The sequence below is a fragment of the Tenrec ecaudatus genome, chromosome 1, assembly GCF_050624435.1.
Source record: "Tenrec ecaudatus isolate mTenEca1 chromosome 1, mTenEca1.hap1, whole genome shotgun sequence".
In the NCBI taxonomy this organism is placed as follows: domain Eukaryota; kingdom Metazoa; phylum Chordata; class Mammalia; order Afrosoricida; family Tenrecidae; genus Tenrec; species Tenrec ecaudatus.
In genome coordinates, this window is record NC_134530.1 from 154,077,880 (window position 1) to 154,099,502 (window position 21,623).

Sequence of the window (21,623 nt, forward strand, 5' to 3'; positions counted from 1 at the left end):
GTGTGTTTTGTGTGCCCCCCTCAAAGAGGGAGCAGAGGGAGGCGGTAGGGGTCGGCAGGCACCAAAGAAGGAAGGAAGGAGAGGAGCAAAGTAAACTGCCTTCGACCCACGCTGGGGGCGCATCGTTTTCCCATCACATTTCTGTCACATTCCTTCAGCACTGACCTCTCAGCTCTCAGAGACCACTGCCCCCCTCCAAAACCACAGCTCCCCAGACCCTGCTGAGGGGTCTTTAAGGTACAGAGAAAAGCAGGACATTCCTAGCAGCCTCCTTAGAGCGCTTCTTTGGGGAAGAATTAATCCTTCCCTCCTCAGCTCTCCCTTCCCACTTATAGACATCTTAATCCCAAGGCATTATCTCTGGGAATCAGATCTCTGGGAATCAGCCTGGAGCTCTGTGCTCAGGATCTCAGCCCAGAACAAAGCCCTAAACACACAGCGTGTCCCTGATTGCTGGGATAACAGGATGCGTTGTGATTAATATTACTAGTTCATTGCTAGGCTTATTCGAGTCATTACTATATTTTGTATTAGTAGTATGGAAGTGTTTTAATGTATTCACATTTGATATTATTACACTAGCTGGGTCCAAACTAAATCCTCAGCTGACCAGTGCCTTCGAGTGTCCACGGTAAGAGAAGTTCACGAAGTCTGACAATGTAGGTAGGACATGACATGTAAATCAACTGCAGTTGGCCAATCACCACTGCCACTCATCACCCCAGGAAGAGCTGTGAGGCCTCCTGTGGGCCCGCGATGGGTTAACACATTTCAAGCCAATAACCAGCAGCTTTCATAAGGTACCTTTTTCAAACGATGTCTTTTCTACTTCAATCTGGCCTCCATCTGAAGGGTACAGATAGTGATTTGTCCCTGAGATTTGGATGGGTATATCTCCCATATTGTATCCTCGAAACTAGAAGAGAAGACATCACGCTTTGAGGGCAGAGCTGTAACTGACAAAAATCAACTCACCAGTGGCAGCTAATGAAAGATGCCACGAGCTTAACTTGAAGGAGCCCCGGTGGTGTAGTGGGTTACACGTTAGCCTGCGGACCCCAAGGTTAGCAGTTTGACACCATCGGCTGCTCTGTGGCAGAAAGACGAAGTATTCTGTGCCCGTCGAGATTTACAGTCTCGAAGTCCCGCAGGGGCCGTTCCACTCAGTCTTATCCGGTTGCTATGAGTTGGGATCGAATAGACCAGATGACACAGTGAGTTTGGTCTCTTGTAAGCTTAAGCTTAACTCGTGGTCATTTATCTGTCACCTGGCACACCCCTGAGGCTTTCCCCATATTATCCTTAGCCTCGCCTGTGGTGCTACAGTGAGATGTGCAATTCTGATCACTGGGCAGCTGCACACCTCAGTCTAAACCAAATCATCACCGCGTTGCTGAGGCGGTGTGACAGACATTCATTTTCTGTTTAATTGGCCACCGATTTTCTATTTAAGAAGAACTATTATTTTGAGGGGTAATGGCACTACACTACGCTTAGAAACCTTACATGTTAAAGTAAAAAGAAACACCCCCCCCTCAGGTGTTAATATAATTCATTTTATAAGAGCCTAATGTTTCAGAAAACAAGAAGAGTGGGAGCACTTGGGTAATAAAGTATGACAATGACTCCATGTCTAAAAGAGTATTAAAGACCCGGGAGTTGGGATGCTAGATGCCGGTATCTAACATGCCCAAGAAGGCAGCTTTGAATACTAGGACTGGTCTGTAGCTGGAGTCTCATCCTCTGGACTAGAGCTAAAACTTGCAGTTGGTGTAGGCCCTGCATGCGATAAAAGGTACCGCTCCAATGGAAAGAGCTGTCTTTGTTGCTTTCGTAGATGAGGATACTCCCGTCCTGTGAAATGCATAGATGCGACTGCTAGCGTTTACAAGACGCACATCAGCCTTCTATTTACCCAGATCCTTTGGAAGCTGACATTTAGCGAATGCCGAACCGCTGCCCTTTTTCTTCCTATGCCCACGGGAATGAAAAGTGTTGCCTGTCTGTCTGCTCATTTGGTGTGGCCGAGCTGGTTTACTATTGTCTGGGCACAACCACAAATTCGAGTGACGCCTTAGCTTCGGGCAGTAGTTCTCTTAGTGGAGTTTCTGTGGCTTCCAACCCAGATCTACAAAATCGGCGACCCTCACCTCAGATCTACAGACTCAAAACTTCTGGAGGGTTGGCCAAGCAACGTGTGTTTTAAAAGATGTCTGGATAATTCTGCTGCCTGGTGAAGCCTGAGGACCCCTGGTTTCAAGTATCAGATGGAAAGGACAGGTATTATTAACCCCCACCCACCCCTCATTTATGCACACTGACTTTTTCTTAATTGCTGCCTGAGGGAGAAAGAGGCAAAGGAAGGGCTTCTGCAAAGCCATTACCTGGAAACTGGGTGTATGCCCAGAGGCAGCAGCGTGCGAGGTCAATATTTATCTCTTACCTTAACTTCCACTAAACCGAGTGCTGTAAGTCAATTCCTACTCGGGTTGTACACCTTTAAGGGGACAGACAGCGGACAGCCTCATCGTTTTGCCAGGGAGCTGCTGTTAGACTTGAAGTGCCAACTTCTGTTCAGCAGCCCGGCGCTTAGCCTGCTCTGCCACCACCCGGGCTCCCAGATGAACTGAGAAGCCGAAGAAATCAAGCTCACTGCCGTCAAGTCGATGCCAACTTGTAGGGATCCATAAGGGCAGGGTAGACCTGCCTGTGAGTTTCCTGGAGTGTAACTGATTGTAGGAGTAGAAAGCCTTGTCTGTCTCCTGCTCGTGGTTTGGGAACTGCTGACTTTCCAGATCGCAGTCCAACGGGTAACCGCTGTACTACAGGCTCCCAGGCTCACCTATCGTGGTTGCCAATGACGGAACACCAAATGAATGTGTCATTCACACGCTTGCTGCCTCCAGGGACCTAGCTTCACAGAGCAGCGACACTGGCCTCAGGGGATTCCTATCTGGGTGATCCACTCTAGGAAGGTTCTAGCTGGAGGGACTGCAGGTCTGAGGGCAGCAAGAAACTCCAATCCCCTGACAGGGAAAACAAGGGTTTTTCATAGAGGCCTCACTTTCTCCGAACAGTGAACAATGAGCTCCGGAAGCTTTTGAGAAACTGGATTTTACCGGATAAACGATCTCATGTTCTGGTGACTGGACAGGCTCTTCGATGGGCTCTGGGATCTTCATTTGCTCCTCTTTAGTTTTATCCTTCAAAGAAGACCTTTTCTTTAAAGCCTTAGCATCTTCCTTTTCTACCTTCTCCCGGCCTTTCCTTTTACCACTGTCTTTACCCTTCTTTTCGGCTTTTTTTTCTTCCCTTAAGCGTTCCTCTTCTGCTAACCGGTCTTGTTCTTCTTTCCAGGCCTGTTAAAATACGCCCCCCCCCCACAATCATTAAAAAAATATATATGTAACAGAATTTGGAACACACACACACATAACAGAATTTGAAACCACTAGGGAATCCACTCAGGTTTGTCTGGGGAAAGGTTGAGCCCTGTTGGCATAAACAGCACATCTAACAAAGGAGACGCCTGGGCTGGCTCCTTGGAGCCCTCCTGGCTTCCCCTCTGCTCTCATTGCCATCGCTCTGATATCTCCACTGTCCCTGCTTCTCCCACACCCTCACACCAGGGCTCCACTCTCTTCAGCACTGGCTCTTGCAGCAGCCCCTTAGACGGTCCCCTTGCCGTCTCTCCTCCTCTCTGCGAGTCCAAGACTTAATTTAGATCCTAGCGAGGGGACGCTTTAGAATAGACAAATGTGTACCGCTGAAATGGTATTCGTGGTCCCTTACTTAGTTATGTGGGTAGGAATGTTATTTAGTGTTATTAGTGGTTACCAGGAGCAGGGGGAAGAGGAGAGGGGGCTTACTGCATAGGAGACCCTAATGGTGATGGGCAGTGTTGAAAGGGGTGAGGGTGGCACAACATGAAGAATAGGATTCGTGCCATCAAACTGCACGTGCGCAGAGTGTTGGAATGGCAAATGCTTTGTTACCTACGTCTTTACCAGAATAATGATTGATACCAATAACGCTGGTTTACCAGCAACATGGCAGACTAATGTCGACTACATTCTGGGCAGACCTCTTTTTAAAGCAGTGTATGCAACCTAAAATCTATCCTTGTAGTACTCCGAAGGGCTGGAAGACAAAGAAAGGACTTGGAGACAGTCTGGCCCCAGTGCTAGCTGCCCAGCCACGCCCAGAACGTGGGTTTCTGTGGATCATGTTTGAGAGACGAGAGACAAAGCCTTGAAGATCAGAGTAGAGCTTTCAGAATACAGAGGGTAGTTTTGTCAATGACACCTTCATTGGGTGAATGAGGCAGAGTAAAAGCAAAACATTTGCCATTGGAAGAAGATCATGGTAGAAGGGAAGCAAAAAGAAAAAAGTCTCTCTTGAGAACTCGTAGCCATAAGCCTGTCTTTATAGAGATTTGTGGCCCAAATACACAGCCCCTTAAACTTTTATTGAAAGAGATCCTGGATTGGTGCCCAACAAAAGCAGGATCAAATCATTTCTAGAGAAGCACAGTGCAAATCCTCAAAGAATTGCCACAGATGTTACCATTAGCAAGAGCTCCTGATAAAATCACAAAGCATGAGGAAATACACCATTGTGAGCCAGAACCTGAAGAAACAAGCTGTGGAATGATCTCTGCAAATCCGCAGACTTCAGATCTTGGATGGCCACAGAGAGGCTATAAAGGAAGCGTTTTTAATGTGGGCGCCCTGATGGTGCAATGCTTCGGCGTTTGGCTGCAAACCAAAAGTTCCGCTATTCAAACCCATTCAGAGATGCCACAGAGGACAGACCGAGGTCTTGAGGACCCTTTGGAGCAGGGCAATGGTAATCATGGGGCTAAATCTCAGCAACAGAAACATCTATGAAACAATGATACAACCTTACTAAGCAATGCTTTACTTGCGGTTCTAAGAAAAAAAAACAGATAAACAAGACACATGTTAAATACTAGGCCATAGTATAATTTGGGAGAGGAGAAGCAATTTTAAAATACTTTTGATAGGACTTTGTGTTAGTCTGGAAGAAAGTGAAGGTATTTGATTAAATTTGTGTAAATGCTTCTGCAAGAAGGGAAAACCAAATGTCTGTGGTTCTTTAATTGACTGATACCTGAGTACATTTTTCTTCAAATATCTATAGGGTAAGTTGGGTATTTTACTGATAGTAGATATTTGAATTGTTTCTTGCTTGGGAGAATTGCCAATAATGCTCAAGAGCAATCTGTCCGTGTGTCTTAGTGAACAAGTACAGGTGTTTTGATTAGATATCTATACTCAGTAAAGAGCTCTCTATGCTAAAAAGAGTTGTGATTATGTCATAAAAAGAGTTGTGATTATGTTAAATTCCCAATAGGTATGCCATGCTTCTGACATGAAAGTGTCAACCTGCACTGTAACCAAGAGCATATGAGAATTCATATTACCTCACATACTCGCCAAAATTTGGTATCACTAGCCTTTTAAATCTTGACCAAAATGATCAATTTGACTGCATAAAAAAAATTCCCCAATCTAAAAAAACACTATGTGTGTCTATTAATAAGGGAATTGTTGGATACATTATGGTGTATCCAAATTGCGGACTGTTATATCAGTATAGAAAATTAGTTAGCCCTCTATAAATTGCCCTGAAGAGAAATTCATGACTTATTGGTAAGAGAGAAAAAAAGTAGGTATAAAAATATCAGACTAAAAAAGAAATGCAATATATATATAGCAGACTAAACTTAAAGAAAGCAACAAAAATCCCTCTGTATATTTGTGCAAATAAGCTTGTGTGAGCACAGAACACAACACGTTTTTAATGTTTCTTAATTTAGGGGTTTTGGGTAGCCAGAGTAAGTTTTATAAAAGCATTTGCTATTTTTGTCATGAAAAATTCTAATAAAAATTATGCAAGCACAAACAAACAACCACAACATAAACAAAGGGTATGCTACATATGAACAAGGAACTTTTGTAGATGCTGGTTATAAAAACTTTAATGAGACACAGTTTTCCTCTAAGGCTTATTGTGGTAGCTAAATAAATTCATGTCAATTTGATAAGGATAGGGGTGGAGTCCTAATAGTTCCCTTATTAATAGACACACATTGTGTTTTTTTTTAGATTGGGGAATATTTTATTTTTTTATGTAGTCAAATTGATCATTTTGGTCAAGATTTAAAAGGCATGGCTTTCTCAGGAGGATCTGGAAACTTCCTCCCTTTGTCCTTGGACGGGGGCCATACTCTCTCTCTGCTTCACATTCTTATTAAGAAGCCACACTGATGCAAGCCAGAGCCCTGGAGATGTGTCCACAGCCATTGGAGGCACCCAACTGGCCTGTGATCTTCTTACATTTTGCATCATTGCATGTGCTACGTGAGCCTCAAGAGGAAATTGTAGACTGGTATCAGACATATGGGTTTGTATCAGATTTAAGGACTTGATCTTGACTGAGCTGGTATGTTTTCTCAATATACAATTGCTCTTTAGTATAAAGCTCTCTTGCACACAATGAGTCTCTCTGAACTTGTTTTTCTAGTCAACCCAATTTAACACACTTATCATCTGGCTGAGAAGACAGCATGGTGGGGAACTTGTCCCTTCATTGCAGACTTGATTATCCTGAAGGCTCAGCAGAAAGATAATTTTTTGTTATAATGACCAACTTCCCATCATAAACTTATTTGGATTTGTGATTACTCCGTATTATTTGTTTTCCTTGGATTACCTTGAGCGAGCCTTCTAAAACGAAAGGGATCTTCTCCTTCTCTTTCTCTTTTTCATTCTCAGCTACTTCTACTTTGCTGATTCCTTTGTTGCCTACAGTCAGAGAAAATTAAAATCTCAGTAAATCCCTAAAATAAGGTGTCCCAAGAGGGCACAAGGTGTGGGCTGGAGGGGACGTCACAGCCTATCAAGTTCAGCTCCCCATTCATTCTTCACCAAATTCTCTCTATGTCACCCCGAGTGAACATGGGAGGTGGAGCTGAGCTCCTTCAGGGATGGCCACTCACAGCATCTGGGTGCAGCACAGATCATGTGTTGAGATGTTGGCAACTTGTTGAACTGCAAGCTTTCCTTGTGAATTTCCACCATCTTAGCCTAGTTTAACTTCTTGGGACCCACAGAACAAACCTAACTTTCCCTCCACACACTGCAGCCTCCTTTGGCACTGTGGTCCTTTTGTTTTGCAGGTGTACATTTTTTCTTGGCTTGAAAGACCTCAAACTGAATGTGATGCCCAGGTGTTATATTTGATCCCAAGACCATTTTCTGAATTCCACAGGCACGAGCATAGTTATAAAGCTTTGGGTTCGGTTCAGTAGCCGAATAAAGAGAAGACCATCAACTCAGTCTTTCCTGCTGACATAGGCAAACAGGGCCCTAGACATGATTGGGGAAGGGTGGCCTTGCACTGCCCCGCCCTTTTTTGTACAGTCCCATCCATTTTTCTAGGTACCCAGTGCTCTTCTCAGAGCCCTGGTGTCAAAATGGATAAACACTCAACTACTAACGGAAAGGTCTGTGGTTTGAACCCACTAGCTGCTCCAGGGGAAAAGCCCTAGAATCTACTCCTGTCAAGATCCCAGCCTAGGAAACCTCATGGGTCATGGTCTTTGTTATGGAAGGTTGCTGTGAGTCGGAGTCTATGGACAGCACACATCTCAGCTCTCTCCTTTTGTCCCTTAGGAACAAGGTAAAATTATACGACCACTTTGGTAAATGGTCGATAATTGATCAACACCCTTGCTTTGGAAATTTCATTTCACAATCAAATCCACCACAGATTCCTTTCGTAAATGACAAAGGTTATTAGATATTGTTTCTTTATGAGAAATAACTGTCCATTTTGGCTGTTAGACATAGTGAATATTATTAGTATAGATTCTATGTTCCTGGCACAAAATCAATGAAATATTCTTATTTTCTAAAAAAATTACTTCATTGTTTTCCTCCTCCTTCTTCATCTTTTTAAAGCCATGGAAATAAGCACAGCAAAAGAAAGAAAGAAAAAATAATAAAGAAAGTAAGTATCCTCTCATGTCCCGGATGCAGGTCATGAGGCAAAATGTATTTCTTTATCTCTGACGTCACACTCCCTGTTTACCTTGGGTCTCATTGCTTGCTGTTTGAAGGCAGATCATATTTTGATCTCACATTTGTTATCTATATAATCGTCCCAGTGAAGAGCCACTGAGTCGGAATTTACCCACATGTTGCCAACAATTCTCAGCTAGTAGAAACTACTACCGATCCTACCAAAATAAAGACACGGCATTTCCCTATGTGTCACATTTGACCTACAAAACAGAGATATGATCTTCCTCATCTGGCAGAAAGTTGGGTGTATATAAGGCAAGTATTTTGTTATCCCAGCCAGGCAGAGTACTTCGTAACAGTCTATGTAGTAGAAAGAGTGAAGAGTCATGGGATTGTTCCGAGTAATTCTTTTCAACCTTGAAATATCTACACTCTTGGTTAAATTAAGGAGACTGCGAATGTATTTTGAAATTTATTTAAAGCATAAGTTGAACTGGTTACTTACTTTTAGACTTTTTAGGAGAATTAACTTTGTTAGGGGAAGAAGTTTTGCCGGAAGATTTTAAATCTGCTTCGGCCTTGGCCTTAGCGATATCCTCAGCCATTTTAGATTCCTGGTAAATAGCCTCTTCTTTTATGATCCAATCTTGAATGGATTTTGCCACAAGTTCCAAATAACTTCTAAGAAAAGCAAAGAAGAGCAAGTGACAATTGAGTTACTATGAAAGAAAAGACACAGAAAATGAACAAAACTTGTTACTGACTTCTGCAAATGAACTTTTAAAATGTGAATTTTTTTGGGTTGTTTTTCAGTTTAGGCAAAAGTGGGTAGACTAGAGAAACAAATTCATAGACACTCATATGTGTATATGAATGAGCTTTATATACAAGAACAATTGCATATTGAGAAAACATCCCAGCCCAGTCCAGATCAAGTCCATAGCCCGATAGTAGCCCAGGTTTCTGCTACCAATCTATAAAGTCCTCTTCAGACTCACGAAACACATGCAATGATTCTAAATGCAGGAAGAGCACAGGCCAGTGGATGGGAAGTCTTGTGGATCCAGTGACATTGTAAGCATCTCAGCACTGGCAGGGATCCTTCACCCGGCTTCTCCAGCTGCCAGAGATGTGGCTACATCAGGGTAGGTCCGTGTGGCTTCTCCACAGGGATGTCTCGCAGGGAATAAGTGTCCTGCCTCCAGCGAGCTATTTATCTCCGTAGCACCTCCAAATGGGGCCATCAAGCTGTGATCTGATTGCCAGGTAAACTTCACTCCTTTACTCGTAACTCTCAAATTGACAACAGATTATGTAACTACCACAGTCCTCATTCTGCAGCCTTTGATATGCTCATGTCTTCTGTTTCATGTAGCAAATATAATAAGCTTGAAGACACCCAGATGAATTTTGTACAAAGTACAAATATCTAGCGAGAAAAAGAAGTGACTTTCTACTCCCGTAAAGAGTGACAAGCCTGGAAACCTACAGAGGCGGGTCCCACTGGTCCTATAAGGGTCTCTAGGAGGAAGAATCAATTGATGGCAGTGATTTTGGAGTTGAGTTTACATGAAACATGTTCAGCTTTCTTTACAATAGAAGAAATTTCAATTAAGAAATGAAATATTATTTCCAACCATGTCAATAATTGAAACGTTTGATAAAACCAAGATTTTATCCAATGAACACTGTTGGTTAGAGAGCAATCTCTTTTAAAGGCAATTTTGTGATCCATTAGGAACTCTTATAATTGACCATCAGCTAACTGACTCACTCGATTAACTAAAAACTTCCCAGTTTTGCTATTAAACTTACTGGCCTTTCACATCCTAAATCCTACTCTCCAAGTGACCTGGGCATCTAGTCTCACATCAGTGAGCTGTTGTTTACTAACGTTGTTGTTAGGTACTGTTGAGTCGGTCTCACTCATAGAAGAGACGAGCCAGTCAGAGTGCCGTACTGCACTGACGAAACATACAACTTTTCTCTAGTTTGTTAACGCTTACCCCCACCCCCACCACTGTCATGACCCCAATTCTACCTTACAAATCCAGCTAGATTATAGCACATACACCGGTATAGATAAGAGCTGGAAACACAGGGAATCCAGAGCAGATAAACCCTCCAGGACCAATGATGAGAGAAGCGATATAAGGAGGGGAAGGGGAAGGTGGGGGGAAAAAGGGGGAACGGATCATAATGATCTACATATAACCCCCTCCCTGGGGGATGGACAACAGAAAAGTGGAAAAAGGGAGACATCAGTCGGTGTAAGACATAAAAAAATAATTTAAAAATTATCAAGGGTTCATGAGGGAGGGATGGTGGGGGAGAGAGGGAGGGGAAAATATGAGGAGCTGATACCAAGGGCTCAAGTAGAGAGAAAATGTTTTGAGAATGATGATGGCAACTTATGTACAAATGTGTTTAACAAAATGAATGTACGTATGGATTGTGATAAGAGCTGTATTAGCCCCTAATGGAATGATTAAACAAAAAACCCTGCAAAGACTAGACAATGATATGTAAATGAGATGGTGATCTGAGAAGAAAGTGTAACTTCTTTAGAATCATTTAAGAATTTTTCATACTCTCAATTTAAAAATTTTAAGTTTATTTTATGATTTTTACTGTGCTAAATAGAAATGTGACCATTTGCACTTTAACAATTTTCAAGTGTACAATCCATTGACACTGATTATATTCATCATGTGTTCAACCATCAGCCTTACCCATTCCTAAATTTCCCATCACCCTCTCTAGAAACTGTGTCCCTAAGTTGCTTCTTTTTGCTTCTCCCCTCTTGCCCACTGACTAATAATCATTAATAAAGGTTAATTTCTATAAAAGAAAAAATAGTTTAGCTGTCACCTAAGAACTATGTACTGAAGAAAATAATCTTTCAGGAATGAGGTTAGCGTGCAGCATTTTCAATTAGCAAAAATGATTAATCATCAAACACTTTATCACTGCAAGAACTTGGAAAGCACATATTCAAGAAGAAGGGAGAAGTAAATGGTAAGTGTTTTCATTTACACCAGCTTTGGGTGTAAACACAAAAGATGACCCAGTCTAATTTATGGGATCACACATCAAGACAGAACTAAAGTCTCAGGATACCATAATATAAAATGTAAGAGGGGTGATATATGAAGTGAAAGCATATTCTACTTCTATTATTTAGGAGGGAAAGAAAGGCATTGATTGTTGTTCAACTCAATAATGTTTGAAAGAAAAAATTAAAATGTAATACATATCACTCCAATAGAAGTAAAAATAATGGAATTAAAGAAACAAGAAACAAAACCACAATCCAACATGGAAAATTAGATGGTAGAAATAAATGAAAACATATAGATTCTATCTTAACTAAGAAGTATAATGTGTCACACACACAAAAATAATCCAGCTGTATCTTTTTCATAAATGAATGCAAAAAGTAATATCAAATAAAATATTAAGAAAAAAGGCTTTTAAATTCTGACAATCTCAGAAAAAAAATTGTGTAGATTATATCAAATATATCAATAGCAATATCAGACAAAATAAACTTGAAAGCAAAAATCAATCCTATAAAGACGGAAATTGTATAATAGTAAATATATATTGTATAATGGTAAATACATAATTATACAATGATAAAAGAGTCATTGGGAAGATAAACAATTCTCATCTATTCACTTAATAACATAATTTCTACATGTATGAGGCCAAACATTGATATAATCATACAATGAAATTAACTAATTTGCTATCCCATAGAGAGATTACACACACACACATATATTGATTGACAAAATTGTCCAAAATAAAAAAGAAAGAGGAAGATTTATAAAGTACTTCCCTACACTAGAAAAACTGTAGGATATTCTTGTTATGTAAATTTGCAACATTTATGAAAACTGACCATACACTAAGCAATGTTAAATTTTACAATACTGTTATTGTCTAGGAAATGTTATTTGATCATGGTATCTATGTTAGGCTGGGTTGTTTAAGAGAAAAAAAATCCAGCAACACTCATAAATGTCTAAGAAAGAGATTTATATCAAGAAGTAATTATATATCATGAAGGCATCCCGGCTCAATCCAAGGCAAGGCACTCACATAGCCACATGCTATTGACACAGAAAGGTAAAGTGGGAAGCAGGAAAATCGCAGGTTAGAGGGTGTAGAGCAGCAGTTCTCAACTTGTGGGTCACGAAACCATTGGGGGTCCAACGACCCTTTCACAGGGGTCGCCTAAGACCATCGGAAAACAGATATTTCTGATGGTCTTAGGAACGGAGACACCGCTCCTCTGTCCATCTCCAGGCAGGTCCACCCACATGCAAATATGCACACATACAAGTACCTGGCGTGAAGACTATTACCAATACTACACCATGCTTCAAGAGAAAATTTCAGTGATTTGTAATTAGAAAGAAATATTTCACAACATAGAATTACATATTGCTTTTGGGATTAATCACTATGCTTTAATTATGTTCAATTTGTAACAATTTGAACATAATTAAAGGATAGTGTGAATCCGCTTTAGGCTAATAACTTTGAAAGCAAGTAAAATGATTACATTTCTGGGCATATGTACATTCTCAAAATTATGGTAACTCAAAAATAAATAGAAAATTTGAAGAGCTTGACAGCCATGAAAGATACCAAATCAGTAATTAAACACCTCCCATGGAACACCAAAGGAACATATTTCTTAATCTTACACCAACCATTTTGGTAAATAAAATCGAAGTAAATTAGGGAGAACATCTCTTAGTTAGTTTATCGCGTTGTTGCAGCATGACACTAAATCAGTTCCAATTCACGGTGACCCAATAGGAAACATACTGGCACACTGGCTGGTCCCCCCCACCCTCATGTTTGCCATCTTGGAGCCCAGTGTGGAAGACACTGTGTCCATCCATCTTGTTGAGGCTCTTCCCCCTTTTTGCTGCCCCTCTACTTTAGCAAGACGGGTATCTTTTTCCCAAGACTGGTGTCTCCTGACAATATGTCCAAAGAATGTAAAGACAAAGCCTCACCATCCTGGCCTCTAAGGATCTGTACTTCTTCCAAGAGAGATTTTTTTTTTTTTTGCCTTTTGGCAGTCCATGGTACTTCAGTATTCTTCACTAGTACTGTTTGGGCTGGGTCTGGACCATGCAGCAGCCTCCCCCAGCTCTCCCAAAAGATAGCCTGCTGGACTGTGCGGCCCTTCCCCCCACCTTCTTGCCCGCTGCCTCTCCAGGCCAGAGCTGGACTGTGCAGTTCCTGCCTCCAGTGTTCCAAGGAGCTTATCTCTCCAAGCCGGGTCTGTACAGCTCCTTCCCTCAGCATTCCAGGATGATTTACTCCAGATCACATCCTGACTCAGACCCTGCAACTGCAGCACCAGAAGGCCTCCTTCTCCTTATCAGTACATACGTCCTTGGCTCAAGCCCTATAGATGTCCCACTCCTCACTGCCAGGCGCGATTTCTCTGACCTAACTCGTTGGGTCTCGGAACCCGCTCAGGGGCTCAAGATGCCCCCATCCTTTTCTCTGCTTTCCCTTCCCTCTGGTGGGTGTGGGTGGTTGGACTTGTTTCCCTGCCTCAATAAAATCTTTCTCAACTTCACATTCCTAGCTAAATTCTATCTCTGTTCTGTGTCTCCATTTCCAACCTCTCAAATACAATAGCTCAAATGCAATGTTTTTGTTTTGGTTTCCTTAGTCAAGGTCCAAGTTCCACATGCATACGATGTGATTGAACATAGCATGGTTTGGGTCATCACACCTGTACCTAAGTCCTTACAGTAAATTCCTAGTTTTTCAAAAACTCTTATGAGGTCTCGTGCATTAGATTTACCAAATGCAGTGTGTCGTTTGAACTCTTGACTGCTATTTCCATGAGCATTGATTGTGGATCCAAGCAAGAGGAAATACTTAATAACTTCGGACTTCTGCTTTATCATTATGTTATCTATTGGTTCAGTTGTGAGGATGTTCATTTTCTTTGCAATGAGGTGTAATCCATACAAAGGCTGCAATCCTTGATCATGTTCATCAAGTGCTCTAATTCCTCCTCATTTTCAGCAAGCAATATTGTTTTCTGCATATGGCAGGTTGTTAATTAACCTTCTTCCTGATGCCACATTCTTGTTCATATGATCCAGGTGTTCTGAGGGTTTGCTCAGCACACAGATTAGATAAAAGCGGTGAATCAATACAACCCTGACTCACACCTTTGCTAATTTTAAACCATGGAGCATTCCCATGAGTTGTTTGCACAACTGCCTCTTGATCCATGTGCAGGTTTTTCATCAGCACCATGAAGTGGTCTAGAATTCCCATTCTTCCCAAGGCTAGACACAGTTTCTTAAAAACAAAACCCCACACAATCGAATGCCTTTGCATGAACAATGAAACACAAGCAAACATCTTTCTGGTGTTCTCTGTTTTTAGCAAGATCCATTTGATATTCCTAATATTATCAGCTCTGGGCTGAATCCAGCCAGAGCGCTGGCAGCTCCCTGACAACGTACCACTGCAACTGCTGTTGAATGATCTTTGGCAAAATTTTATTTGCATGCTATATCAATGACATCGTTCTGTAATTTGAGCCTCTGTCGGGTCACCTTTCTTTGGAATGGGTACCAATATGTATCTCTTCCACCCAGTTGACCAAATAACCAAATCTTCCAAACTTCCTGGCATCAGTTTGCTGAAGCATTTCAATCGGTATTCCATCAATTCCTAGAACCTTGTTTTTGCTTAATGCTTTCAGTTACACTTAGACTTCTTGCTCCAGTGCCACGGTTTCTCGATTATATGCTAAATCCTGAAGTGATGGACAGTCGAGCGATTCCTTTTGTACAATGAGTCCACATTACTCCATCTTCTTTTGATCCTTGAGAATCCTACAACATCACAACCGAGGCTTGAACGCTTCCTTTGCTTCTTTCAAGTGAAGATGTGCTGAGCTGGCTCTTTCATTTTCCTTTTCTAATTCTAAAAAAACTGCACATTTAATTTCAGTATTTAACTTTGTCCTCTTGAGCTGCCCTTTGAAATTTTCTATTTAGATCCTGGACTTCATCCTTTCTTCCATTTGCCTTAGGTACTCAACAATTAAGAGCAAGTTTCAGAAGTTCCTCTGACATCCGCTTTGATCTTTTCTTTCTTTCCTGTCTTGTAAAGGACAATTTGCTTTCTAATTGTCTACTGTTCTTGATGCCATCCTGTTGGATCTTCTGTCATTACTGTTCAATATGTTAAATCTATTCTTGACATGCTCTCAAAATTCAGGTAGTATATACTTAAGGTTGTATTTTGGCTCTTGTGGACTTGTATTCATCTTCTTCAGCTTAAACCTGAGTTTATATGTGAACAATTGGTCTGTTCCATTGCCAGCCCCTGGCTTGGTTTTAGCTGCTCATAATTAGCTTCTCCATCGTTTCTCCCCACTAGTGTAGTCAATTTGATTTCTATGTATTCCATGTGAAGAATTCCAAATGTAAAGTCCCTTCAGTGTTGTTGGAAAAAGATACCAGTACTTCCTATGGACGAGTCATTTACTATGGACGAGTCAAAATTCATTCATGTGATCTCCAGCTTCGTTTCTATCACCAAGTGCATATATTTTGAACTATGGTTTCTTCTTTGTTTCCAACTTTTACATTTAAGCACCAATAATTATCAATGCATCTTGAGTGCATGTTTGATCAATTTGACACTGAAGATGTTGGTAGAATTCTTCAATTTCTACATCACTAGCTTTGCTGATTGGTACATACATTTGAATAATGGCTGTGTTGAATGAGTTTACTTGTATTTGCATAGAAATTATCCTATCGCATCATACTTCAAAATGGATCTAGAAATGCCTTTTTGCCAATGATTGCAATGCCAATATCAGTCAACTTCAGCTCCCTGGTGCCTAGAATATTGATCTCTATGTGTTCCATTTAATAATCTTAAATGACTTCCAATTTTCCTAAATTCATATATCCACATATCAAATTCCAATTATTCATTGATGCTTGCAGCTGTTTCTTATTTTTTCTTTGCCCCATTAGCAAATGAAGGTACCAAAGGCTTTATTCTATCCTTGTCATTAGTCTCAGCTCTACTTTGAGAAGGCAGCTCTTCCTCAGTTATATTTTGAGTGTCTTCTGACCGGATCTTCAGGCACTATCTCTGACAATGTTTTGCTTCTGTTCATTAGGTTTTCATTAACTGACAATGTTTCATTGATTATTCATGGGCACTTCATTGGTTAATACCTCTGAAGTGGACAGCCCATTCCTTCTTTGTGGAGTGTTTTTAGTCTGGAAGCTCTGCTGAAACCTGTTCACTTTGGGTGACCCTGCTGGAATTGGAAATCCCAGTGACATAGACTTCATCATCACAGCAACACAGAAACCATCACAGCATGACAAACGGACAGATAGTATTAGAGTAACCTTAATACCTAAACAGACAATAACTATTAAAATATGGAAAGTTTAAGCTGAATCTTGCCCAGGAGCACATATTCTAAGATAGGTATTAGAAAACAAAATCCACCCATGTGTATATGTGCACACACAACATAATGGCCCAGTAGAGCTCATCCCAAGAATGCAAAGTGGATTCAACACTATTATGTCTATTAGTGGAATTGAGTACTTTAATGGATATATAAAATGGATGCAGAAAATTCATTCGATAACATATGCCATCCATTGATTTGGAACTCATAACAAATAAGTAATGGAATATCACTGTCTTAGTAAAGAGTATCTACATAAATTGTACAGTAAAGATGCATTTAATATTAACTATTCAAACAATGCTCTTTAAAGAAGACATAAGTGTCCTCTCAAAATTATACTAAAAGTACCAGTCAGCAGAAAATATACAAAACTTATAATTATTGTCAATGAAAAATAGAGATACAGATTACTAATTGAAGATGCTTTCTTTATACACCTATTATGCGCCTTCACTTAAAATAATTTTATGAGGTGTGTGTGTGTGTGTGTGTGTGTATACAACCTGCTCCCCTCAATTATTCAATCCATTGGAACAGAAACAACATCAGCTAAAGAAACACTTAATATACATTAGCAAGGAGGCCTGGTGATGCAGTGGCCGAACACCAGGCTGCGGACTGAAAGACTGCTCATGCACCAGTTGCTCAGCTGGAGAAAGGTGTGGCAGTCAGTTTCCATACGCATTTACAGTCTTGGAAACCCTGTGGGAGAGTTCTATTCTGTTCTATAGCATCCCTGTGAATCAGAATCCACTTGGCAATGTGCATGTGTGTGTTTTAATGCAATATATAGTTGGAGATAATAATGAAATTCCCTTGTTATTAATGAGATATGTTACAAAAGTTATAGAAAAGTGAAAGAAAGAAAAAAACCACTGGGAAGGGAAAAAAAAACTTAAAAAGCCTGATTCCTAGAAATCTTAATTTGCCAGGAGTTTGGTTGCGGTGCTGGCATATAATTTAATTTCAAGCTGAATATAATGTTTCTTAAAATCCTACTTGAAATCTTCCAGAAGCAGTCTTATTGGAGCCCAAAGGAGTAAAATGTAACTTTAACATCCCTGCTAGATTTCACTGGAACAGCAACAATGTCTGCGCTTTTCAGAGCTGTAACATCTGTGCTTCTGACAGTAGTACCTGGTGCAGCACATGATCAGTTTAGCGAGCTGAATTGAATCTGCCACACCACCCTGATGGTCTTGTTGAGTCGAAATTGCCAGTTTGAGATAAGGAACCCCAAACTATGAAACTAAGTAAGGAGGTACCTAAGTGAACTAAACCATCTACATTGCTTACCTGAATCCAACATTGGAATGAAGAGCAATATTCCAGAATTCGGAGTGCAGACGTTGTGCATTCATTGGATTATGGAAAACTAAGAGTAAAGAGTTGTCCTGAGTATGGTAATAGGAATCAATACACCTGTATTGCTGACTGGCTTCTTGAAGAACCTGAAAAAGGCAAATGATTGCATTGTTAGGGCTTTTTTATTCCAAGAGAGCATCTCTGGCTCAGCCATTTCTCTGCAGCTTCCCCTGCACCCTTTATCTGCACATTACTAGCTAAGTTTGTGTTCAAGGGGAATTCTTACCTAATTGGTAGAAAGTAATTGCATAAATTGTATGTGTATTTTTGGGGGGCATATCTAGGTAGGAGCATTGGTGGTTCAGTGGTTACGTATTGGGCTGCTAAGCACAAGGTCAGCAGGAGACAATGAGGCTTTTTACTCCTATAAAGACTTACAGACTCACAAACCCACGGAGGCAGACCTACCTTATCCTATAGGGTACTACCTTATCCTATAGGGTTTCTATGACCCGATGACAGTGAGCTGAGGTTTGAGTTGGATTTGTAGGCATCCAGGGCAGGACCGGACAGTGTTTCATTCAGCTGTATGTAGAGTTGCTATGAGTCAGAAGTGACTCGATGGCACCTAACAACAACAAGGCATAGAGGCAAGGAACCCAGATGGTGCAATGGCTCAGCTGTCAGCCCAAAGGTTAGAGGTTCAAACTCACCAGTAAGTCTCTGGGAGCAAGACTCAGTGATGGACATCCAGAACAATCACAGTCAAGCAGACTCTACGGGAGTTGGGCGGCTAACTGCAAGGTCAGGAGTTCAAAACCATCAATGTCTCGGAGGGATAAAGACTGGGCTTTCTACTTCAGTAAACAGCACAGGGGAAGTTCTAGCCTGTCCTCTATGGGTCACTATGAGTCGGCACAGACTCGATGGCACTAAGTGTTTGAGAAACCGTGAGAAAATAAAAATCAGCTTTGAAAGCTATCCCTGAGTGGTACTTTTGTTATAGCAACAGCATTATAGAACTAAGACACATATTGATGTGCTTTTTTTAAAGGCTAACTCCTTGCAGAGTTTAAACCCAGAGAACAACTTTCTTTTTTCTAATAGACATTTAATCTCCCTTCTATTGGTGAACATTTACCATTTTTGTGCTTTCTTTTTGTACTAGTTTTTAAGAGACACAGCACTCAGTTTCTTAGAACTACAGTTTTTCTTAATCAGTGCTCGAAAAGTTTTCATATAATAGCATTCTTGTCACTTTTCTCTTTAAAAAATATTTGAGTTGTGCCTTCTGTATGACTATCATTGGTATCACAGATTCATAAAGTTTATTTTTTTCATTAAAAATGAGCACCTACTGTGTGTTCAGGTACTGGAAAACAACAATGGCAAATATAGGAAAGGTTCCGCTTTAGGGGTGGTGTACCATTAATTGGGGGAGGGTACTGTCAATACTGTATATACACATGCACGTATACTATTTACAGTAGAAACTATGATGAAAGCAATAAATTAACTAAAGAATAGAAACGAGACTAGCATGACCAAATCATAGTGAGGACATAAACAAATTTGTCTATCACTATGTTCCCTAGGTCCTGGGAAGAGTTTGAATTTTCCTATAAAATCTGATTAAAATTTTAATAGAATATTTAAGAATCGGAGAGGTGTATATAAGAAGATAAAGTAGATGGGATTTCTGAGAGGTGGAGCACGGATTGGAAGTGAAAAGTTAGCCGTTAGGGGATATTGTAGTAGAGAGGATAATAGTGGGACTACGGCAGCTGCAACGTAAAGAATGAAGAGTGTGTCGATTTCTTTTGGAGGCGTGTCCTGCAAGCCTCCATGATGGATCAGATGTGAGGGACAAATGAAAGGCTGGACTGGCTTAGCTCTCTGTCTTGAGCAGATTATTTATGTTGCCATGTTTTCTGGGATCAACCAAAGGGAGACCTGCTGGACAATGTTGGATGATTACTGGGTTTATATAGGACACTAAGTTCAAGTTGCCTATCAGAATTGAAGCAGAATGTGAATTTAGGTATGTGAGTGTGTATGTGTGGAATTCAAGAGAGAGAGGTCATTCAGAAGATACAAATTTGGAAGTCGGTGGCATTACGTAGTCTATCATACACGAGATCATCAAGGAAGCATTTATAAAGGAGAGAAGTTGGCGCAGGGTTGAACACGATACTCTGAGGGAGATTACAATAAGAAGTCCGGGATCCTGGGTGAAGTAGAAGTCGACCAAATTCCAAATGAAGCACTCGCAGGAATGTGGTGTGAAGTTTTGGAAGCCAACGATAGAATACGATACCGTGCCTTGGACGCACTTCATATGGAAGCGACCAGCTCCGGGATGCCGTAACAGGTCAAAGAGGAGAAGAAAGGCAAGTCTTCACTGGAGGTGCAAAGACAAAGAGTATGGGCGACCATGAAAGTGAAGTTTTATGATAGAATGGGGATACAGTCAAATTGAAATATACCTTCCAAATCGCACTTTCGCTTTAAGAAGAACGACAACGGGGAAATACACAAGAATGAAAGGCAACAAAGGTATATAGTGCTATATACACCATCCTGAACTGACAGCAATCGTAATCATCTGTGAGTGGATACATACGTACTCAAGCCGCACAGGGGTGGGGAAGCAAATTAGATCACACACAGAGAGATACAAACATACACACAGACATACGTATCTTTTTTTGACACGATATTCTAGATATGTATTTATACGTGCTAAAACACATCCACAAATACAGTTATGAAACCTTCTTATCCATAACGAAACATCTTGAGGGAGTGATGCTCTGGGTCTGGGAGATGAGGACCACAGTCCACAATGGCTACTCACAGCTTGTGAGTGACGATCTAAGAGACAACTCTGGACCTCTCCCTGTTGGGACCAATGAGAGTAAAGAAAACCAAAGCTGCAAGGAAAGAGTTCATCCAAAGGACTGATGGACCACAGGGACTCAGCCTCCACAAACAAAAACTAGAACCAAGTGGTGCGTGGCTGTCGCTGCTGATTTATCCGAAAGAGATTATAATAGGAAGTCCAGGATAGAATGGGAGGGAATGTGGAATAAAATACAAAAGCGGGGTGGGGGGGGGAATAAAAAGACCAGGTTTACTGGGCTGATAGAGATTGTGGCATTCCCAAGACTAAGGTGTGCCTGACCCAATCGACGGTATTTTCAGTTGCCTCATATGCATGTGACAGTTGGACGTTGAATAAGGAAGACGGAAGAAGAACCGGTGCATTTGAATTGCGTGCTGGGGAAGAATGCTGAAAGTACCATGGACTGTTAAAAGGGCCAGCGTATCTGTCTTGAACGTAGTATACCCAGAGCGCTCCTCAGAGGGAAGGATGCCGAAATTTCATCTCATGTACTTTGGGCATGTTGTCAGGAGAGACCAGTCCTTTGAGAGGGACACCACGGTTGATAAAGGTGTGGAGCAAAGAGAAAGCGGAATGCCCTGCACAAGATGGCTTGACACAGTGGCTGCAGCATAAGAACCGTTGTGAGGACGGCACGGGACCCGGCAGGGTTTGGTTCTGTTGTCCATGGACAGGGTCACTATGGGTCGGAACCCAAAACAACAAGTGACCCTTATGGCACTATCAGTTAAGCATTGCATGCTAACCACAAGGTGGGGGTAACTATCATCAGATCTTATACTCCTACATGGAATATGGAGGCCAGCACACTAAAGCAAGAAAGCAACTTGGAAGAAAAGAAGATAATTCATAG

General features: G+C 41.1%; 1 protein-coding gene across 1 annotated transcript in view; it reads right to left on the bottom strand.

Moving 5' to 3' along the window:
• SPAG17 (sperm associated antigen 17) overlaps positions 1-21,623 on the bottom strand; it is a 243,816-nt gene that overhangs the window by 72,375 nt on the left and 149,818 nt on the right. Inside the window, exons 18-22 of the mRNA XM_075540501.1 lie at positions 17,857-18,011; positions 8,557-8,732; positions 6,739-6,830; positions 3,120-3,359; positions 805-916 (exon numbers count right to left, since the gene is read on the bottom strand). Of these exons, the coding sequence (XP_075396616.1) occupies positions 805-916; positions 3,120-3,359; positions 6,739-6,830; positions 8,557-8,732; positions 17,857-18,011 (775 nt within the window). The remainder of the gene's footprint in view (positions 1-804; positions 917-3,119; positions 3,360-6,738; positions 6,831-8,556; positions 8,733-17,856; positions 18,012-21,623) is intronic.